Source organism: Fukomys damarensis, unplaced genomic scaffold (genome assembly GCF_012274545.1).
Source record: "Fukomys damarensis isolate Sample0158 unplaced genomic scaffold, DMR_v1.0_HiC HiC_scaffold_5, whole genome shotgun sequence".
In the NCBI taxonomy this organism is placed as follows: Eukaryota; Metazoa; Chordata; class Mammalia; order Rodentia; family Bathyergidae; genus Fukomys; species Fukomys damarensis.
In genome coordinates, this window is record NW_022900917.1 from 17,451,869 (window position 1) to 17,475,948 (window position 24,080).

A 24,080-nucleotide genomic window follows, 5' to 3' on the forward strand; every position below is an offset into this window, starting at 1 on the left:
TGTGTGCTTTCTTTGTTGAAAATTATGGTAGAAGTTTATAGACAGACTGTCTTGTTTGTTTGTTTGTTTTGTTTTTTTGAGACAGGGTCACACTATGTAGTTGAGACTGACCTGGAATTCACTATGTAGTCCAGGCTGGTCTCGAACTCACAGCGATCCTCCTGCCTTAGCCTCCCAAGTGCTGGGATTACAGGCATGCGCCATCACACCCGGCTACAGAATGTCTTTGCAAAACAAATTTTGGTATTTCTATACAATTTTTATATATGTCATGGGAAGGAGAGGAAAGCAAGCTTAAGAACAATGTTAGTAAATAATCCAGAGTTTGTTTTGTGAGAGTGTCAGCTTTTTCAAAAGTGATGGAAAAGCTAACAGGAAAGAAAGAAATTTTTTCTACTTAAAAAACTAAAAACTTCCCTTCATGTACTGCTCCTCCAGTTAAAACCAACTATCAAAAATTATCTGCCATGTATAACAGAAAAATACTGTGTGTTTAGGGACAAGAAACAGTAAGGTTCCATTTGACAAATGGCAAAGAACATGAACAGATAATTCATAAAAGAAACAGAAATGATCAAGAAATGTTGTGGAAAATGTTTCTTTTCTTTTTCTTTTTTTTTTTTGGTACCGGGGATCGAACTTGGGTCCTTGCGCTTGCGAGGCAGGCGGTAGAACCACTGAGTTACATTCCCGGCCCTTCATCAGTGATTTAAAAAAGCTAACCACAGCAATATATATATATGTATGTATGTATGTATGCATATATATATATATATATATACACACACACACACACACATATACATACATACATATACATATATATATGTATATATATATATATATGTATATGTATATATATTTTGCTTATGAAATTAGAAAAGACGAACTAAAAAGGAAAGGGAAAACAAAAAGACTACTCCCACCTTGGTAACTGTTAAAATGGGCACTTATGTTAATGCTGAGAGTATGAGCATGAGTCTCTTAGATAATACTTTGACAATAAAATTAATTTAAAAAAATAAAAAATACTGACAACACATAATACATCCTTATAAATATTTATATTCTCTTTAACTTGACTCATTACAAGAAATCTATACTGAAGAAATACTTCCAAACAAACACATTCAGCATAACATTCTCTAAAATATTTGGTAAAAAGAAAAACAAAATCATTCCTCTATAATATGGGAACAATTAAGTAAACTATGCTATACTTACACAAAACATCATAGGGTCATTAAATAAAAACATCTCCAAAGAGCAAGGAAAATGTCTGCTACAATGTTAGGAGGAGGGTGTTTGGAAAAGAAAAACAGAAATGCATATTTAATTTGAGCTATATCAGAAACAAAAATCATATACCGGAAAAGATCATAAAGAAATAAAAAAATAAAACTGAGTCATTATCATTGGGTGGTATACTAATTGGGTTTTCCCCTTTTTGCAGTTTTCCATATTCAACATGGATTTCTTTTCTGATATATGCCCACACACTGAAAATTAAGCTGTTTTTAACTTAAGAGTGCTACTAGAAATAAGCTTCTCAAAAACTGGTCTTTATTATTTAAATCTGGGAGAGCCAGACATGGTGGTGCATGCCTTAATCCCACCACTTGGGAGCTGAGGGAAAAGGAGTTTGAGGCTATGAACTACAGAGCAAGACTGTCTTAAAAAAAAATCTGGAGGAAAAAAAAAATCTGGGAGAAAATTTAATTATAAATAGGCACTCTGCAGACTATAAAATACTCTATAAACTGCACTTCTATTTTTAGTTAATCAAAGTCTGCTCACAAATGTATCATCACATCAAGAATACACAATTATACCAGTTAGCTACGCTGATAATAAAATGTGATAGAGTATTCAAAAACATTATGTAAAGAATGAATGGTAAATGTTATTCACTTTAGCTCTCACTTTGTTTCTTGCAAAGAATCTGAGATGAGTTAATTGTTACTATCATTTCTGCATGGCATGACTAAATTTTCTTTTGATGGATTTTTTTCCATTCTTGAAAAATTAAAAAAAACACCAATCAGCAACTTTAAATAGACTTAAAATTTTCTAACAGTTCTTACCAATGCCAGAAAATATTGAACGGTCACTCCAATTTCTTCCCCAGTCTTTTCCATTCACATTAGTGTCGCTGGTGTCTTGGGGCCAAGCAGAAGGCTCTGCTTTCCTCTTGCCTGCAGAAGCAGGTGGAACAGAGTTCCACTTCTCCTCACCTGCACTCATCTGTGAGGAGAACTTTACAGGCTTTTCATTCCAGCCTCCTCCATTGACAGTAAGGTTTTCATTCAATCCTGAAGAAACTTAAGAAAAGAAAAGGAAAATTAAAAAACAGGTACATGACTTGTTAAAAACGGGATATTTTCAAATTTCTACACTTGCTTGGCTTATATGCATTATCTTTTTTCTCTTACTACCCTTTAAACAGCTTAAGCCTTAAAGATAAAAATAAATTTTAAAGTGACATGGTCACCATGGTTTCCTTCTAACTTAAAAATTAATAGAGGACCTAACTATAACATATACACTAGTGATGTTTTCTATGGTAGAATGACTGGATCAAAGGAAGTACAACAAAGCAAATAGGAGAAAATGAAACATAATTCTAGTATACTTAGAATACTCACCCACTAAGAATATGAAAGCTTCTGCTAAGTTATATGTTCTTTCTTAGTTTGTGTATTATGTATAAGGCAGTGACTCTATAACCTGGCTGCATACTAAAATCAAGTGAGAAATTCCTTAAATACAGACTCTGGAGCCTCAGCCCGGGTACCGTGTGTATGTATGTGATTGTGAAGATCATGTGTCTTCTTATGCATGCGTGCCTGTGCCTGTGGGGCTTTCTGAGGGGAAATTCCCTAGGTGATTGTAATGTGTAGCCAGGACCAAGAATCACGGGCACAAGGGAAGCTGACAGTGGTGAGAACAAGCCTGAAATGAGAAGGTGCTTTTCATTTCTGAATTTGCTCTTCTACAATACTTCTGTTTTCAGGTCAGCTATATGTCACTGTATTTAATTTAATCATTTTTACTGAGTAAATAAGATGTATTTTCTATCTGTGATGATCCAAAATAACTTTAGATAATAGTCCCATTTATTGAGAAATATTACTCAATATAAGGAAGCAGTTAAAAAATTTAAGAACTAAAACTTTTTCTTAATACACAGGGGTAAAATCTATCATCCTGAATATCCCTACTTTAGACTAACATCCAGCAATGATCCTTCTCTATTAGCTTAAGTGATGTAAGCAAAAACAAAAATTGCACACAAATTATTACTGGAAGTTTTTTTTTTTTTTTTTTTTTTAAACAGGATCTCACTAGGTAGTTCAGGCTGACCTTGAAGTCACTATGTAGCCCAGGCTGGCTTGGGACTCACAGAGATCCTCTTGCCTCAGCCTCCCAAGTGTTGAGATTATAGGCATGCAATTGAACTGGTCCTTGTGCTTGCAAGGCAGGCCACCAAACCACTGAGCTAAATCTCCGGCCCTTGGAAGTTTTTATATATAGCTGGAACATACCACAAACTGAGAAATGGGTGTGATTTTTCCTATTACCTATTTTCTAAAATCTCTGAGTTGTGATTGTTTCTTGAGTAATTAATTTATTCTAAGCCTTTTGTTTTCCTTCTGTGTCATCTGTGTGAGAAAAGAGACAAGTATGTAAGTTTCTATTTTGATGGGCCTTTAAGTTACATGTAATTTTCTCTCACCCTGAAGTGTAGACTCTCCTTTTCCAGACTTAAAGTTGCTAACTTGAACATTTAGATGAGAATCACCTGGTTAAAATAGAAATAAAATTTATTTAATACTAAACAGGCCACTATGCACATTAAATTAGGAGTAATATACAGCTTAAATTTTTACTTATTATTTATAATTGCTTCTTCAAGTGCCAAATTCTTAAACTGGAAAAAAGCCAATTTTATAACACATTTCATGTATTCATAAGGAACTGAGTTCTCTAGTTACCATATTCTTAGTCAACTAACATGGAAAATTGCCCAAATATAAATTGGGTTATTTTTCAATGGCTATCAAGATTCTTTTAAGTATTAAGTGGAGAACTGGGCTCTGAAATTGGATTCAACTTTGCCACCTCTCAACCATACCAGCTGCCTTTTCAACAATCCTGGAAGCAAACACATCAATGTAAGAACTCTGCCAGTATTTGGGACTAGAACTTGGAAAATATGGCAAGAGATGAGAATAAATATTTCAATTCAAAAATACTATTTCTCTGACACTAAAAAGTATAATGATCACAATGCATTAAAAAGAAAGCATGAAACAGGACTGTGCAAGCAAGGAAGGCATGCACAAGACAGTGAAAAAGGATCACCAACAAAAACTAATACACAGCTGATAAGTGAGAGAAAATCAATGGGTAAGTAGAGATCACTGGTGTACCACAGCAATACACTCCAACAATATACAAAACAAGGCAGTAAAAAGTAACAAGGCTAGGAAAGTGATCAGGAAACAACTCAGGCATGGGGAGATGAGGTCATTAACAAAGACAAAGGAACATAAACCAATACTCTGAAACAAGTCGAACAGCGTCATTCTGCAGACTGGTGCCCAATGATGGCAATGTACACTGTGACCAAGAGGCTACCAGAACTGGGTAGTGGGACATCTGAAACACTTGGGAGGAGGAACATCAGCTCAATTAACTTTTGAAGTTCTGGTCTGGTTGTATCAAACATTCTCAAAAGCGGGGGTGATAATAAATGCAGATGCACCCTGCACTAACCAGGACATGCTTGTTTCATTTTGGAATGAAAGCATCCAACATGCAGAATGGTGATAAGTAATTCCATTTAGTAAATATCCACTGTAAGAAATGGAGATGTGCAAGGGACTTAGGGCAAAGCAATACACAAAGGGAAAAGAAACAACATCATTTTCTCATGTGACTCAAGGCACAAAGGCAACTTTTAACTTAATAAGCCATTCATTAGGAAAGCTGTATCAATTAACACTGCTGGTATTAGTTAAACCACGCTCTCATGAAGAAGGGTATATCAGCACAATGGTAGCAGTTCAAAGATTTTGACATTATGATATTTTGTACATCTAATTTAAAGGAGTCTCATTTGATGTACCGCTCTTATGCTCCACTAATATACCTTTATTCTTCTTGGAACCAACAGGAAATGATGCAGTTGTAAGTTGCTCGGTGGTAACTGTGATGGTATTTTCTATCCCAGGGATAGTTGAATCCAATGAACCAGAATCAGTCAGCACCTTATCTCGTTTACGCTGTTGTCGTTTCTCTCTGTGACTAATTTTAGTTTCCCAGGCTCCTGACATAGCCCCAGAAAAAAAATGTTATTCAGTAAGGGGAAAACCAAAAAGTTGTAGTTCTGAGGAAAAATGGGGTGGGGCATACAAAATATCATGATAAATTTAGGTATTAGGCTAAAAACCAAGAGTGTTAATTTAATTTATTCTAATCTCATTATGCTGTGTTAGGCAACAAACTACTGTTATTTATTCTAGTAAATTTAAAAAATCTAATCTGTTTTCTATGGTTTAGAAAAAGTGATAGAATTAAATCATGATACATCTTTTTATCTTGCTGGATAGAAATGAAAAAAAAAAAAGCAACCCATATATAGTCCCTAATAAATGGGCTTAATAATTTATGATAATAAATGGCTTGTTCAAGATTTGTACATAGCCTTCCAGGGATGGCAAATATAAGAATAATGAAGAAAGCCCACACCATACTTAAGAAACAAAGACAAGATGAATGGCTTTTCAGCTGCTCAAAATACTGAGATAGACCTAAAATTTCAAAGTAGTTCCCTTCAGGAAAATCACTACTGGAGCCTTAATCTTTATAACAAAAGTGTTTCCTAACAATGCTACAGATCTATATTTAAAATCTGCAGTAATTAAAAAAGATCTATAGGATTAAGTGAAACGAATGAATGCAGCTTTTATATAATACAACTTGGTTAAAAAAATAAAAAGATTTAAAAATTTTCTAGAGTCCTTTCCCTTGCTCAAATACCTTCATCAACTTCCTTTCCATCATGGCGTGAACTGTTTTGCACTGCTTTAGCATCTGACTTTGATTTCTTCTTATTTTTCTTTGACTGAAAGTAAAATAGAATGTTACTTATTACTTTGTTATGTTTATGAAAAGGTAGTAGTCAGTAAAATACATAGTGAAATGTATGATGCTGACAACTAAATTTATTAGTTTGATTTTAAAAACTTATGATAGTAAGTGGCAATAATATAAAACTACTATTTATCTTGAATGATTACTATGTGCTAAGTACTTTATTCTCATTTTCTTATTTATTTCTTTTAAAAAAAACTCAAGGGAGAAGGTATTACCGCATTTTAGAAATGAGAAAATGGACATGAAGAGAAATACTAAATAGCCTGTATTAGGTCACACTAAATTAGTTAATTAAGTTGTGATTAAAAAGTAGGTCTGTCTGGCTCCAAAGCCTGTGCTCTTAGATATCATGCACAAACAAAAGTGCTGTAAAACAAACTGTTTTCAGAGCAATAAAATTAAAACCCATAGCCAGTGTTTGGAAGGAAAATGATGTGCTGACTTGGTTTTCAGATTGCATAAAAGCACATTGTTGATAAACCCTGTGTATAACAAATTAATGAATCAATTTTATAAAGCAAGTACTATTTTGTCAGCGTCATATAGCAATGTAAAAGTAAGATTTGTATACAGTAGATGTTTTAACAATTCAATAAAGATAAAATAGCTACACAATACAAGATAAAAACATATTAGAATGGTCTTCCAACTCCTTTTTGCTTAATATTTTTTCCTTCCAAAAGCTTGCCAAAAATTCTATAAAGCTATGCTTTCTATATTTAGGTAAATGTTTTTAGGAGAATTAATGTTCATAAAAAGTGTTCTTATCTATACTTTGTACTCACTCAGCTGTTTGAGACTAGCTATGTGTTATTGTGTACTATATTAAAGTAAGCGTACAGCTAAATAAGAGGTTGTATCTTAATTATAAACCTTTTAGAGGAGTAAGCAGCAAAAACAGTTTGAGTAAGCAATAAATGACAGCTAAGTGCTCTTCCTATCAATAAACAAGTTGCCAAAACTGTTAGCTCTCTGTATTTGTGGGTTTCACACCATCTGACTAGACCAACCTCAGATAGAAATATTCGAGGCAAAAACTTCATCTACACTTAACATGACTGGAGTTTTATTATCCCTGAAATAATACAGTATACCTGCAAATTTTGGTATCCTCACAAAGCACGAAAGACAACCAACATATTCTCAAGTAACATGAACTGTTAACAGTGATTAAAAATTGTCTTTGACAAGGGACTCTCTCTCTCTCTGTATATATGAATATATATGTATGTTTAAAAGTAGTTTATTGTCCTAACTGATCTCCATTTCTTTCTTTGCATGTTATCATTAATATGCCTCATGTTTAACATGCTGCTTTATTATTTCTACCATAACAGGACATATCTATTTATTACAAGTTGAGGTCATCCACATACCCTTTTAAAGTGTGCGGGGGGGGATAAAATTTATTTAAAAAATAAGGTGTGCAATTCAGATGCTTTAGTTTGTTCTAAGTAGCGAAACTATCACTAGTGTTTTCTTTAGCCCCTCCCAGAAACCCTGTAACCTGCAGCAGTCACTTCCACTCCCCTCTCTGGCAGTCACTAATCTACCTCCTATGTCTCTGCCTTAACCACACTTAAGTAAAGGCAACAACACCTTGCCTATCTGTCAATTAGTTTAGGGCAGGATAGCAAAATTATTCTGGCAAGAACTAAATAGTCAATATTTTAGGCTTTAAATTCCATGTGGGTTTGTAGCAACCACACAATTCTGTAACATGAAGGCAAACACATACAATATTATAAATGAACAAAGCTGTAGCTGCAATAAAGCTAGCTATAAAAACGGACATCTAGTGCCGAGGATGTAGCTCAGTAGTAGAGCACTTGCCTCATATGTAAAGATCCTGGATTAAATCTCCAGCACTGGAAAAACAAAACAAAATGATACAAATAATAACAGGCACCTGGCTGGACTTGGGGAGCCAGAGACTAAAACGTGATGGCGAACCCTTTAGTCTGTGTGCCCAAACTGCAACCCAAAACCCACATATTTATCACGAAGTGCCAACACTGCAGTTAAACCTGATGCCAACACAGAGAGCTCTACATGCCCGCTGTGGACACGGGTTCGGTCACTGGTCTATTCTAAATCTCGAGTAGAGCTATTCAAAAGAAATACAACACAAGCCAAATATATCTTAACTACGTATTGTGCATATATTTTTATATAAAAATAAAATATGTAGTTTTATATATATATATATATATATATTTATTTCGGGGGGGGGCTACCAGGTATTGAACTCAGGACCTCACATTTGTGAACCAAGTGCTGTGCCACTGAGCTAAATCTCTGGCCCCTTAACATGATATTTTCAAAGTTAAACTAGATGACAGTTTCAACATACTTTTAACACAATATATTTAAAACACTATCATCTCAACATGTAACCAATACAAAAGACTATTAATAACTAATGATAGTATGAAGATAAACTAAATCTTTGAAATCTGTTATTTTACAGCTAAGATAATCTCAAGTCATACCAGCCTTTTTTTTTTTTTTTTTGGTTTTTTGAGACAGGGTCTCACTATGTAGTTGAGACTGACTTAGAACTCACTGTGTAGCCCAGGCTGGTCTTGAACTCATAGTGATCCTCCTGCCTCAGCCTCCCGAGTGCTGGGATTATAGGTGTGCGCCACTATGCCTGGCTAGCCCATTGTTTTTAATTAAAAATTTTAAAATTTTATTGGTACACATCTGCTGTACAGAATGACTACATTCACTGCAGGGATCTGGTACATGCACACAGCACATTCATACTAGTCAATTTTAAAGTGCTTCATATCCACTTGGATAGTCTACAGAACTAGAGGAGGCACCCCCATTTTACAGACAAGGAAGCAGGCCATAAAGATTGTACAAAATGTCTGAGGGTGAACCCAGTACAAAAGGCCAATTCTGTCTCAGGGCCTACCCTTGCAAATACTCTGTTATTCTGTCTCCCTTTGTAACTCCAAACACAGCACAAATGTTGGGTGTATTAGCTACGTGGCTCTGGGCTAAGTCACACCTTTCCCCTTGTCACATGGGACACACATTCCTACACGCACACCTGTAATCCCAGCACTTGGGAGGCTGAGGCAGGAGGATCGCTGTGAGTTCGAGACCAGCCTGGGCCACATAGTGAGTTCCAGGTCAGTTTCAACTACATAGTGAGACCCTGTCTCAAAAAACCAAAACATATATGAAAAGAGTTTGTTAACTACAAAGCATGATATATAAATAAGATTTTTAAACTTATTTTACCATTTCAAATAGTTCATTTTCTCTCCTTTCCCTCAAACATTTTTTTTTCCAGCTTCTATTTTTTATTAGTCCACATTTAGAGTACATATTTGTTTACATTCCTTGTGTGGAGCAGGTACATGTACTTAACACATCCCAATTCCCTTTTCTACCCCCCTTTCCTTTGCTTCCTCCCATCTCTTGTTCTGCTTCCCATTTGAGAAAGATCTCCCTACTTCCTATTATCTTTTATTTTGCTCTTTTTAAGTCTTTTTTTTGGGGGGGGGTACCAGGGATCGAACTCGGGCCCTTCTGCTTGGTGAGGCAGGTGGCAGAATCACTAAACCAAATCCCTGGCCCTTGTCTTTTTTTTTTGGGACAGGGTCGTCTCACTATGTAGTCGAGGCTGGGCTTGAACTTGTGGCAAGGATCCTGCCTCAAGCCTTCCAAGTGCTGGGATTACAGGTATATGTCACCATACTTGGCCTATTTTTCTCTTTATTAATAATGTGTGTGTGTTTATCATTCATTCATTTGAGACAGGGTCTTGCTATATGTTCAGTCAGGCCTTGAACTCCTGGCGATCCTCCTGCCTGAGCTTCCCAAGTATTGGGATTACAAGGATGACCACCTTGCCTGGCTACATAAGGTGTTTTAAAGGGAGGAAACTATGACTAAAAGACAAATCACATTCACACTCAAATATACTCAGATTTGTTAGAAAAGGAAGATTATCTTGGATTAGACTTAAATATTGTTTAAAATTACTGTTACCTTTAAAAGTAATTACCAAAAAATAACTCACCCAGGTGAGACTTAGTAAGATAATATGACACAGCTATTTGCCCCAGCTATCCTACTGAAGTGTTTCTAAGCAACTCCACTTTGGCTAAGACATCTAAAAGAAACCTTTAGCACAAAATTTTAGCTTTCTTGTTAACAGTATTTATTTTCCCCCTATTTGTTGTCAGGCTCTGACACGGAGGTGGGTGGATTATTATTAATCTAGTCATTTCCAAAGGACCCAAAAGCAAAAAAAAAACCAAAAAACCCCAATCTGATTAAAAAATGAGCAAATGATCTCAACAGACATTTCTCAAAAGAAGATAAAAAATGGCTAACAAGTATGTGAAGAAATGTTCAACAGCACTAATCATCAGGGAAATGAAATAAAAACCACAATGAGGTATTTCATCCCACTCAGAATGGCTATTATCAAAGATAAAAAAGAGGAAACGTTGAGAAGGCTGCAGAGAAAGGGGAAATCTTTCAAATACTGTTGGTGGAAATGTAAATTAGTATATGTATCATGAAAGATAGTATGGAGGGTCCCCTCAAAAAAACTAAAGAGGCCTACCAGATGATCTGGTAATCCTACTACTATATACCCAAAGGAGATGAAATATTTATGTCAAAGAGATACCTGCCCATCCATGTTTATTGCAGCACTAGTCACAATATGGAATCAACTCAGACATCCAATGACAAATGAGTGAAAATAAATCTGTATATATAAACAAGGTGGAATATTATTCAGCCATACAAAAGGATAAAACCCTGCAATTTATGGCAACATCGGGGGAACTGCCAGGCAATAGGTTAAGTGAAATAAACCAAGCACAGAAAAGAAAATGGTGTAAGTTATCACTCATCTGTGGAAGATAAAAGAGTTGGTTAACAAAAATAGCAAGCAGACTAGAAGTTACTAGAGGATAGGAAAGAGTGGTTAACATATCCAAAACATTTTGGGTGGGGGGTGTAGTTCAGGTGTTCTACGGTATAGGAAGGTCACTATGGTCTACATCAATTACTTTTTTTTTTTTTTTTTTTTTTTTTTTTTTTTTTGGTGGAACTGGGAATTAAACTCAGGACCTTGTGCTTGCAAGGCAGGCATAGTGCAACTGAACTAAATCCCCAGCCCCACATCAATTAATTAGATATTCTAAAATAACTAGAGAAAGAGTTTGAAGGTTTCTAACATATAGAAATGGTACTGTCTGAAGATGGAAATAGTATTTACCCTGATTTATTACCCTTATATAAAGGTATTGAGCTCTACTACTCTATAAATGAGTACAAATATATGTCAATTATCTATGCCCCACTCCCGCAATATTAGAGCTTGAACCCTGGACCCTATGCTTGCCAGGCAGGTGTGGCACCACTGAGCTACATCCCAAGCCTATCTATGATGTTTTAAGAGCTAAGTCCACAGCACTGAATAAAACCCCCTACTGATAGCAACTGCGCTATAATCCAATAAGGGTATAAATATTTATCTTCAAGGGCTTCCTTCCTTATGCTTACCTCCCATACATATACCAATTTGGTTAATTTTCAGTCCCACTAAGAAACCTGTGGCCACTTCCTGTTACCTATAAACAAAGTCTAACTTCCTTTTACGATATAGAAGGTCTTCCACAAATTGATTTCAATCTTAGTTATATCTTTATTGACACATACAACTATTTGGTTTCTCTAAAACTGGTACCATTCTAAGCATTCTTCCCTCACCCCCATTAAGTTTAAGCATTCTTTTCATTGCCCAAGCTGTATGGCCTGTACATTTTTTTCCCTCAGAACAAAGTCCCGCAGTCAGACTGCCAGGAAGATTACCTTTGCAGCCTCAATCATCAGCCTCCCTTGCTGACAGTAAATGCTTCAAATGACTATATTAAATTTTTTGACCCATCTCAAGTTCCACTTTATGTGCTTAATCCCTGCCATATTCCCATTCCTTTCCCCCAAAAAACATTTAAGGTTGAGTGTGGTGATGCACTCTTGCAATCCCAGCACTTTGGAGGCTGAGGCAGGAGGAGTTTGAAGCCAGTCTGGATTACACAGTGAGTTCAGTGTGAACTACACAGTGAGACCCCATCTCAAAAAACCAACCAATCAACCAACCAATCACAAAACCCCAAAACCAAAAAACAAGCAAAAATTCCAATTAAAAAAAACCTGTTACAAACTTCTTTGTGACATTTCCGATACTGTTTTAAGTTTCTATGTGTGCAAGATTTCAGTTCTTATACCAAAACATGAACTTCTTGAAAGCAAGAGAATTAAGAATTTCATTATACTCTGAACAGAGTCTCTACTTGTTTGAATGCTCCATGATCTGCACTGATATGCAAGATTAAGAAACCAACTGTAGAGAAAGTCTGTATAGAATCAGTTGCCTTAACTCTTTTTTTGCGGTACTGAGGATCAAACTCAGGACCTTGTACTTGCGAAGCAGGCATGGCACCACTGAGCTCAATTCCCAGCCCTGTATATAATTGGAATTTAGCAGGAAACAGACAAAAACCTTTAGTATTACTTAAAACAAGCATCATTTAACAGCAGAAGTGATCTAAAAAATCTTTCTCTCTTTTTCAACTGGCTTCTATTAAAACTATGCATTATATCCTATCTCATTTCATGAATACAATATAGATGCTATAAAAATTCCGACTAATAGTCTTACTAGAATAAATCTGTGTCCATATTTATGTTATATATGTAAGCACATGTATTCACATGTACATGTGTGTACACACAGTTAAACTGACTGAATACACACTACATAGATTTTTAGCGGCTTGGGACTTAAAATAATATTTGTACTTTGAACAGCAAGGGGTTCCATTCTTTTAATTCATTCTAATAAAAAGTTTCTGATAAATCATCAAATCTGTCATTATTTTCTAAGTGTGCTGGGTGTTGTGGAACACACCTGTGATCCCAACACTTGGGGAGGCTGAGGCAGGAAGGTCTGCAAGTTCAAGTGCAGTCTGCTGGTCATGCTGGGAGTGATAAAGGAAGCGTAAAAAAGAGGAGTGCTTGGTTATTATGATGCTTTCACTTGCAGATCAGTGGCTTGTATGAGATTTTTCACTAATATGGCAAAAAAAGTCCTATTTTCTAATATTTTTTATTCTTTTTAATTTTATTGTATCAAAATTCCTTTCATTGTAACTGTGACGGTGCTATTAAAATATACTTGACAAAATTAAACCTACTGAGCAGTGAAATTTATTTATAGAACTTTTAGCAACTAGCATTTGAAAGATCTGCAAACCACTGCTTTAGAGTCAATTCCATCCACCTTCTGCCCAAATATGGTAAATCTGTTTTATATTGCTCCACATTTTGGCAGTCTTTCACACTTAAACATAAAACAAAGTTGGGGGTTAGCTGGTCCAAGGGACACTCCAGCTATACTTTTCTGCTTTGTCTATACTAGCAGTTCTCAATTGTAGTAACTTTGTGACAATGTCAGGATGAGATAGTGAAAAATGGTACATACTTATTTTTGTAGCACTGGAGATTTAATCTAGTCTTTGTATTGAGCTACATCGCCATTTGCTCCCCTGTCTAAACTTTTGAGACAGGGTTTCACCAAGCTGTCGAGTTGCAGGTGGGGGTGTCCTTTAAACCAGATTCAAGATTTTCCCACTAAATACTATTCTGATAGTTTCTAGCTGGGAAGGAAGAGGAGAGGTGCAAGTGCAGGGAAAATCTAACTGCATCACATATAGCTCTGGCTACCTCTCACTCCACTCTCAACTCACAATCTGAGCTGTATATCTGATATACCCTCCATACCACAAGGTACACTGCACACTGAGCAGTATGGCTATCAATTTACGAACTTAAAAAATTTACAAGAATCTTTCTTAAGAACCTCTTTTATCTAGCCTTTAACTCTTTCCCAGATGATTCTCACACTTCCAGTAGAGAAACAAATTAATTCCACGTTGAGGACTCATTCTCGTATTAGTCTTAGCATGTTTAAAAACAAACTATTTCACTGTGCTCCCTCTTGCTACTTCCTGTTTAGTAAAACCACAGTTCAGTAGAAAAAGGATGGACTGGTCTCAGTTCCCCCATTTGTTTGGAATTTAGGCAAAAACTTGAAGGAGCAGAAATGAGGTTCCTCCCATGAGACATTCTTTCTTACAGAAAATAACATGATTTGTCTTAAAGGGAATCCTGAAAACTAGTATCATGGGCAGGGGCCCAAGATATCAAGAAGCTACAGATTCTACGGCACAAGGGAACTTGAAAGGTCAAAAGACTAAGACCTAGCAAATCCGTCTAGCATCAAAGTGCTCCAGACAATGAAACACTTTCAAACAAACTCAGGCCACTGTGCTTTTTCTCTCAGTGGCCTGCTCTCATGCTGCAGAGGGTATTTCTTTTCCTAGTTTAAATGATCCCCAACTTGCCCTACACAACATTTCTTTTCCCATCTTTGATAAATGTAAAGACCACAACAGCAGTACAAAAAGGAGTTAGCAAAGAAAGGCCATGGCAGTAAATAGTTTAGGCTTTGCAAACTATAAAGCCTCTGTTGCAACTAACCAACTCTGCTTCTGTGGTGCAAAAACAGCTACAGATAATCAATGATGTGTGACTATGTTCCAATAAAACTTTTTAGAAACATACTGGAGAGCCAGAGTTGGCCATGGTTTGAAACTATAGTTTCTAAGAAGTACTACGGAAGGTAGGGCACAAATATATGTAAGCTCTCTCAGAATACATGTACTGAGTTATGCTAAGTGGTGCTCAAGCTGACACTTTAATATACATGGCCTTGGAATGACTTTGTGTTTGGCCTTTTAGCCATTAATCACTTCTGGAGCAGCAATTCTCAAACTTTTTGGTTATAAGATTTTTTTTAGACTCTTACTATGTACTGAGGATGTCAAAGAGCCATTGTTTATGTGGCTTGGCTATAGCTATCAGATCCTACATGTAAACTAAAATTCTGTCTAGGTATATTAATGTATTTCAATGAAATCACAGTAAACGAATTATATATACTACTATACCTGTACTAATGAATACTGTATTAATAATTATATTTTCCAAAGCAAAAAACACACTTGTGAAAAGAGTAGCATAATTTACTTTTTAAAATTGAGTTTATTGGTGCATTTTAGGTATACAATACAGTTACATTCATTACTGGGATCTTGTACCCTTACATGACAGGTCTTGGTTCTCATTTTTTCCCCTTGTCCCTGCCCTCCCTTCACCCCCTCCTCACCTCCCTATTTACAAACACTTTATTTCCATTTTTTCAGTTTCTCATTTTTTTTTTCCCTTATTTCCTTTCCCCTACCCTTCCCACATTCCCTACACCTTTAGCCCTTTTCTTCCTATTTCACATTGTTAATTATCCCATTAGGATCTTGTGTACTATTATAGTTTTTCACGCCAAAGAAACTATTTGGTATTTACACGTGTGACTTATTTATTTCACTTAAGAGTATATCCTCAATATGTATCCATTGACTCTAATTTCTCATTCTTTTTCTTGGAACTGGGGATTGAACTCGGGTCCTTGTGCTTGCAAGGCAGGCCACTGAACCGCTGAGCTAAATCCCCGGCCTTTGAGGTATCTCCATATTGACTTCCATAGTGGTTGCTCCAGTCTGCACTCCCACCAACAATGGAGAAGGGTTCCTTTCTCCTCACAACCCCACCAACATGATGTTATTGGTTGATTTCTTGATAGCAGCCATTCTTTCTGGGGTGAGGTGGAATCTCAGTGCTGTTTTCATCTGCATCTCTCGAATGACTAGTGATGTGGAACATTTTTTCATATATTTACTTGATGCTTTTACTCCTTTGAGAAATGTCTGTTCATTTCAGATGCCCATTTTTGAATTGGGTCTTTATATTGAGGGGGCTGAATGTTTTGAGTTCTTTATATATTCTAGATAATAGTCCTTTGTCTGAGGAGCAGCTGTTAAAATTTTTTTCCCACATTGTAGGTTGTCTCTTAGTTCTGTTGATGATTTTTTTTGCAGTACAAAAGCTTTTTAATAAGATGAGACCCCGGTTGTTAATTCTTTGTGCTAGTTCCCATGCTACCGAAGATCTGTTCATAAAGTCTTTTCCTTTGCCAATGTCTTCCAGAGTTCTACCTAAATTATCTTTGAACAAGTTTAATGTTTCTGTTTTAATATTTAGATCTTTAATCCACTTGGATTTTAATTTAGTGCATGGTGAAAGATATGGGTCTAGTTTTAATCTCTGGCAGGTTGAGATCCAGTTTCTCCAACACCATTTATTAAAGAGGCTATCTTTCCTCCAGTGGCGATGGTCAGCTCCTTTGTCAAAGATGAGGTAGCTGAGTACATCTGGAGTTGTTTTTGTGTCTTTCCAGTGTGTTCTAATGATCCTCAGGTCTGTTTCTTTGCCAGTACCATGCTGTTTTTGTCACAGTGGCTTTGTAGTATAGTTTCAGATTGGGAATTGTTATACCCGCTGCCATGTGTCTGTTGCCTAGGATGGCTTTTGTTATTCTAGGTCTCTTCTGGTTCCAAATGAATTTTTGGATTCTTCTTTCTAGTTCTGTGAAGTATAGAGTTGGAATTTCAATTGGCATTGCACTGAATCTGTATAGCAGTTTTGGTAGTATGGCTATATTCACTATGTTGATTCTTCCTACCCAGGAGCAGGGGAGATCTTTTCATTTTCTTATATCTTCTTTGATCTCTTTTTTCAGAGTGCTGTCGTTTTCAGTGTAGAGGTCTTTTGCTTCTTTTGTTAGATTGATTCCTAGATACTTCATTTTTGGGGGATGCTACTGTGAAGGGAATTGCTTCCCTAATTTCTTGCTCAGTGAGTCTGTTATTTGTGTATAAGAAGGCTATTGATTTTTGGGTGTTGACCTTGTATCTTGCTACTCTGCTAAAAGTGTCAATTAAGTCTAGACATCTTTTGGTGGAGTTTTTTGGGTCTTCAATGTACAGTATCATATCGAGCATAATTTACATTTTACAAATGTTTAACATCTGGTTAAAATGGCTGGATGACTTGCTTTTATGTTTGGTTTATTGTGACATGTTGTTTTAACTGAAGCACGTGAAGAAAACACACACACGTACACTTACTTCATTTTGTGGTGGTGGGGACCAAAACCAGGGCTTTGTGCAGGCAGGGCAACTATCCCACCACTAAGCTACATTCTTAGCCCACACAAAGATACAATCTGAAAAGGGAGGAGTATTTCAGTAATGTTCCAGACAACTGCGCGTATCTTCCCCCGATATCACACCAAAGATTAGTGATTGGCACAGCAAGGGATGAGAGGGAGAGGGGAACATGGTGAGTGACTGCTAACTGGCATGCCCGATATTTCTTTTTGGGAAAGGAAATGTCCTAAAATCAGACTGTGGTTATGGCTGTATAACTCTATAAATATATTAATATTTACACTTAAGTCATTTTTTTGGTCTATCTCAAAATAAAGCTGCTTAACAAAAAGAAAGGAAAGATCAAACAATATGGCTACAGTTTAGAAACAGCAAGAAACGGACAATCAGATAGTGCTACAGGCAGGGCAGTCATCTTCAGATTGTGGGGTTCTTTCTAAGTCCAATGGGAAGGCATGAAGAGTAGGAAGGAAAAAACACGGCTATAAAACTCATCAACTGGTATTTCTTAAAGGTTGTTGCACTGCAACATGAAATCTAGAGCTCCATGAATGAACTTTTCATCTTTTAAGACATTAAAACCCACTTATCTTATACTTTGAATATTTTATGCAGGATTTCATAACAAGCTAGCACTATTCAACTTGAAAATATTAGCTCACTGAGTCACGCAGAGCTTCCAAAAAGTAGGGATGTGTTTTTACTTAGGACTCTTAAGTGAAAGTAGGTTTGTTTGTGTGTGTTTTTTAAAAATATTATAAGTGGATGGCAGTAAAGAATACAATGATTCCTGGTAGACAGGAGGTAGTAGACTCCTGGTAGACATTTCATTATACAATATTCTTTTTTTTTAAAAAAAAATCACACTTGTTAATATCACAACTGGTGCCTTCAAAAATTCTTTAAGTACTATGAAGTTGTCCAGATCACAGTAGCAGGTACAAATATCCTAAATTTCTTCTTCTTCTTCTTTTTTTTTTGGTACTAGGGATCGAACTTGGGTCCTTGCACTTGAGAGGCAGGCAGCAGAACCACAGAGCTAAATCCCCGGCCCCTAAATTTCTAATTTTCACTCAGCAATAAACCATTTTTAACAAATACTACTCAGTATTTATTTATGGTACCAGGGATTGAACTCAGGACCTTGCATTTGTGAGGTAGGCATGGCACCACTGAGCTAAATCCCTGCCCTCTTAATAGCAATCTTTATACTACTACCTTAATTCAGACCCTTACAATCACAGATGCAAAACCTACTCACTAACCACTTAACATTTTACCTCTTTGTGTACTATTTTGAATGTCCCTTGGGCAGGTATCACTTTTGTTTGCAGGAGATATACGCCTATGTCTATTGGTTTTATTTTATTTTATTTTATTTTTTTGGTACCAGGGATTGAACTCAGGTCTTTGTGCTTGCAATGCAGGCGGTGGAACCACTGAGCTAAATCCCCAGCCTCTATTTGTTTTATATCAACAATTTTTTGCACAGTTTTTATTTAGGATGTTGTATTTGCCTTTGATGTTTATTTCCAGTGAAATCTAATAAAAAGTTCTGGTTATTTTCTCTAAGTTGTATTTATTTTGTGAAAAATGACCTATAATTTTGTGCTACAATCTATAAAAATTCTTATTGTAAGTGCATTAGATATAATTTTTGCATTTCTCCAGAACTCTTTTTTTTCTCTAGATACTCTTTTACAGTACAAAATGGACACATCTGGGCTAGGAGTGATGGCACACACCTTTAATCCCAGCACTCAGGAGGCTGAGGCAGGAGGATTGCAGCCAGTTCCAAGCCATAGTGAGTTCAAGGTCAGCCTGAACTACAGAGCCAGACTTTGTCTCAAAAAACAAACAAACAAATAAACCAAACAAACAAAAAAACAAAACAAAATAAAACAAAACAAAAGGGATACACTTGGGACACTGAATGGGAAGGAAGTGCCAATAGGTCTGCCAAAGAAAAAAAAATCTGAAAAAGGGAAAAATGTTATCATACCAGAGAGGAAAAAATCTTCGTTATAAAATGGAAAGACCAAAAAGACATCTTATTGTTAACTATTCATAATACAGAAATGATAGAAATGGAAGGAAGAAGTGAAACAAAAAATTAATAGTGGTGAACGACTGTAATCCTATAGGGATGCTGACAGAGGTGACCAACATCTAACAAGCTACCCTGCAATCAGAAAGCACATACCGGGGATTTAGCTCAGTGGTGCTGCTGCTGGCCTTGGCAGCACAAGGTCAAGTTCTATCCCCCGTACCAAAAAACAAACAAACACATACACACACCCCTTCTGGACCAAACAATATGACAATATCCAAATAATATGACAATATGAGACCCGTCTATTATTTATTTTTTTTAAAAAAAAAGGTTCAAAAAGTCATTTACAATTTAGAGTAGGCCTAACATATCAAATAACTAAAAAATACAGGATAACAAAATGCCAACCAGGACACCCATCATCAACGTTCTGACCATTACACTCAGTGGGTAGACATGTTATTGAAATTACCCCACCCAACAAAAAAGGAAAGGCCAACATGACAGTGTAAAGTGTGTTGTTCAAAGACAATACTGCAAAAAGCATTAAGAGACTAGATACTACTGTCCAGGTTGTAAAGTTATATATGGAATGTTTTAAGATATAACCATACACATAAAAATTACTGAATAAATTTGGTAAAACTGTCATTTGCTGTTATATTATCTTATAAAAACTAATGAAAACAGCCGGGCGTGGTGGCGCACGCCTGTAATCCCAGCACTCAAGGCTGAGGCGGGAGGATCGCTGTGAGTTCAAGACCAACCTGGGCTACACAGTGAGTTCCAGTTCAGTCTCAACTACACAGTGAGACCCTGTCTCAAAAAACCAAAAACCAAACCAAACCAAAACAAAAAACAAAAAACAAAAAACAAACCAAAAAAAAAAAAACCCCCCAAAGCTAATGGAAACATGCAATTTTTGGTCATCTTGTATTTAAATAACTGGACTGGTAAGTGGTTAACCATAAATACTGTTACCAGCTGAATATACCTAAGTGGCCATCCTACCATGGCCAATCAAACTTGTCTAGGGTTTTCTCTTTTGTGTGCCAGAGTATGTTCATTTGTTTCATCTCAATATCAGTTTCTCTCCCTTCCAAATTTGACCTTGCCACTTCTACTTAATGAATTACCATCCTATACTTGTGTCCAATTAAACCAACCTTTTCTAGCTATCCAATAAGGATAAACTTTGTCCTCTGAATACCTTCTACTTAACTACCTTACGTTACCAGACAGCTTCTGTTTGCTGTTCCCTACTCAGACTGTGAAGGTAAGAGCATCATGCATTTCTCTATTCCCACCAACATCTATCAGCAGAACGCACTCTGCCTTCTCAATGGCCCTGTGTATCCTCTACTGGAAACTTGCATCAACAAAGCACCAACATTCACTTCCAGATAAAGACCTAGAAAAGATGGAAAAGATCCAGAAACCTGCTTTATAGACCTGAGTATTCTACCTTTATCATATATAGTTTCTAGACAAAGTTCTATATCTAAGGCTTACTCAAGTGACAGGGCAAGGTAATTAGTATCATGGCTTAAGATGCAATTATTCTCTGGGCAAAAAAATCATGCTTGTCAAAGTGCCTAAGATGTGGCTTGAGAGGGAAACAAAAACATGATAAAATATACAAAGATGCTTAAGTAAATTTAAGATACATTGCCTTTTTTGAGACAGGGTCTTCCTATATAGTCAGTACTGGCCTTGAACCTGTGATCCTCATGCTTCCGCATCCCAATGCCGTGACTACAGATGTGCACCATCATGTCCAGCTAGTAAGGTGCAGCTTACCAAAATAACTGAAATGGGTTACTCTGGCTGAACCAAGATAAAGGTTACAGTCCTAAGTTCAACATGCAAGATAGCAAGAAAGAACACTGGCCACGAGTTAATAGCATTTACTATTGGTCAGTAAGCCAAACCGAACAGACCAAAAAAAAAAAAAGTAGAAGCTGCTCTGCACTGAAGACCAATAGCAACTGAAACGAAGTCTTGGTTTCAAATCTTAATTAAAAAATTGTATGAAATCACAAAGCTCCTTTGGAGCCTTCATCTATAAATGGGACTGTCACTATCTGCCTGGTAGTTCCTGAGGATTAGAAAAACTATCGGGGAGTAAAAACACAAATTTTGAAGCCAGATGGTCCGGGTTAGAACTGACATAGTTTAGGTACTTAGGTCTGAGGTTTCTCATTTGTAAAAGAGGTATGATGCCACCTCAGAGCTGTTGCGAGGATGAATGTTTGTTACTTTTTAGCAATTGTCTATGAAGTCTTAAAAATATACCTACCAAGGTGCTCAATAATTTCCTACTAGATATAGGTACACCCTCACTTTGCATGCTGCTTGTGTTATATTTAATAAACATTAACTATTACAATTATTTTCCACTACAAGACATTTCAAAACGATTATAAGCTTTAATTTTGTATTAATTATATCCAATCTATATATATGTTAATCATAGTTCATTAGTTATTAGTTCATTAGTTACAAGATTTTCTGGATAATTCAGAGTAGAAGGATTAAGTTCAAAATGCTAAGAGAAAAAGTTTAGCAACAAGGAAATAAATGGGATACCTGTTAATCTATATTAGGCATATTGTCTATTTATAAACTTACAGTCCTTAAATTACAAGCTTATTTTTTGAAAAAAGTCATTTGTTATTTACTTTTTTGCCAAAGGCAAAGTCATACATAAGTTTAATTCTTTCCCACAACTACCCTTCATTTTAAACCATTCTACCTGCAGCTGTCTTGGCTCTAGATCAATTTCATTGGGCGGGACAGATCTTATCAGTTCTCCAAAGATATTTCAAAACTGCAAGCACTGAAAAACTGTAGCAGCCATTTCACACCATTATTCCATAGGGTGAGAGTATGCTCTGGTTTCTAGAAATCACTTACCCTCTCTGGTTGTCCCCACCCCTCAAAGAGGTTATACATACCCAGAGTGAAAAAGAAAGCGGGCGGTGGTAATTCAATGTACAAAAAAGGGAATTCAACAAAACTCTCTGCACAATAGGAGGAACCAAAGTTGAATTTGCTTAAGGGGCAAGTGATGCATACCTGTAGTCCTAGCACTCTGGGAAGCTCAGGCAGAGGGATTGCAAATTTGAACCCAGCCCAGGCAACTGAGAGACTGTCTCAAAAAAAAAAAAAAAAAAAAGGGCTGGGGATGTAGTTCAGAGGGAAGGTCCTCATTTCAATTCCCAGTACAAAAAAAACTTGTTTATTTTGACAAGTTAAAATTTAAAAATGGATCAATTATAATAGCAATTGGAAAATTAAAAAAAGAACACAATATTATTTATGGGATATAACAGATTGTGTTATTTGGGAAAATTCACATCTAAAACGAAGTGCTCATTCAAACCTTCTAATAATGAGAATTTTTCTATGTAAAAGTCCAAAACTGCCTAAAAAGTAATTAGGTCTCCATCACAACAGAAATCTATTTTAACATTTAATAGCAATCAGGGGCTGGAGATTTAGTTCAGTGGTTCCATGCCTGCCTTGGAAGAGCAAGGGGTCCTGAGTTCGATCCCCAGTACCGGAAAAAACCAAAAACCCCAAAACATTTAACAGTAATGGATAATTCTGCTATACTCTTAAGACTACAGGCATCAACAAAGGTAACATAGTTCTACTTTTGAATGAAGTAAGTTATATATAAAAATCTGGAACCTTACTCATACAAAAGATGTCCAAGTCATAAATAATTTGCTTTTGGCATATGAACAGTTTCTAGTACCATACCCATGTTTATACTTGGTGATACATCCTTCCTCTAAAAAAACAAAAAACAACTTACTTAAAACTTTCATCCACTATTATCAATTCAAGTTTTCCTTTGAATATATATGTGTACACACACACACACACACACACACACACTCTTGTGAAACAGAACAGTGTAATATTTTTATGCCACTCTCTTTACCAACTTACCTTCTCATTTTTTTTGTCTGCTTCTGGTGGCTGCTTTGCGGTCATACTTCGAGGAGTTCGAACAACTTCATCCTCAGCCACTTCAACAGTCCGTCCATTTGGCTACATTGGCAATGAGAAAGCATCATATTATCAAACTGGCTGGCGGATCAAACCAGATTTATACTCAGGAACCAATATATGAATCAAATTCTATCCCCAATGGACACTAACAAGGTTGTTTTTGTATAGCAACATTATCTAAGAAGACTCGATGGATTGACCTATGTGTTTTGTAATATAAATATAATGACCTATGAACAAAATTGTTTTTTTGTTTGTCTGTTTGTCTTTTTTTATTTTTTTGACTTGGTCTCACCATGTAGTTCAGACTGCTCAGGAACTTACTATATAGCCCAGGCTGGTCTCAACTCCAGTGATCCTCTTGCCTCAGCCTCCCAAGTGCTGGGATTACAGGCGTGTGCCACTATGCCCAGCTTAAACAAAATTCTGTACCACAAATATTCTGATCTCACCTAGATACCAGTCTTTCTAACAAGGACAAAAGAATATACTTGATCTTAGCCAAAAGGCCAAGAAGCGATAAGGACACAGAACACAGTCAGGTGAAAGGAAATCTGAATTGTATTTGTACTATGACTACCAACTAGTTATGTAATCTCAAATCATTTTACTATCTCAAGACATTTCTGCATCTGTAAAATGACAGGTTTTTTTTTTTTTTTTTTTTTTTTTTTTTT

The 24,080-nt window shown here is 36.2% G+C and overlaps 1 protein-coding gene across 4 annotated transcripts in view; it reads right to left on the reverse strand.

Moving 5' to 3' along the window:
• Positions 1–23,468, reverse strand: part of Mtdh (metadherin) — a 47,695-nt gene extending 24,227 nt beyond the window's left edge. For 3 of the 4 annotated variants that reach the window (XM_010619582.2, XM_010619581.2, XM_010619579.2), the window contains exons 1-5: positions 23,341–23,468; positions 6,046–6,130; positions 5,156–5,332; positions 3,737–3,802; positions 2,085–2,321 (exon numbers count right to left, since the gene is read on the reverse strand). In XM_010619582.2, coding sequence (XP_010617884.1) covers positions 2,085–2,321; positions 3,737–3,802; positions 5,156–5,332; positions 6,046–6,130; positions 23,341–23,385 — 610 coding nt within the window. In that variant the 5' untranslated portion in view covers positions 23,386–23,468. The remainder of the gene's footprint in view (positions 1–2,084; positions 2,322–3,736; positions 3,803–5,155; positions 5,333–6,045; positions 6,131–23,340) is intronic. The other variant, XM_010619580.2, reaches the window with a different exon arrangement.
• Positions 23,469–24,080: the final 612 nt, after the last annotated feature.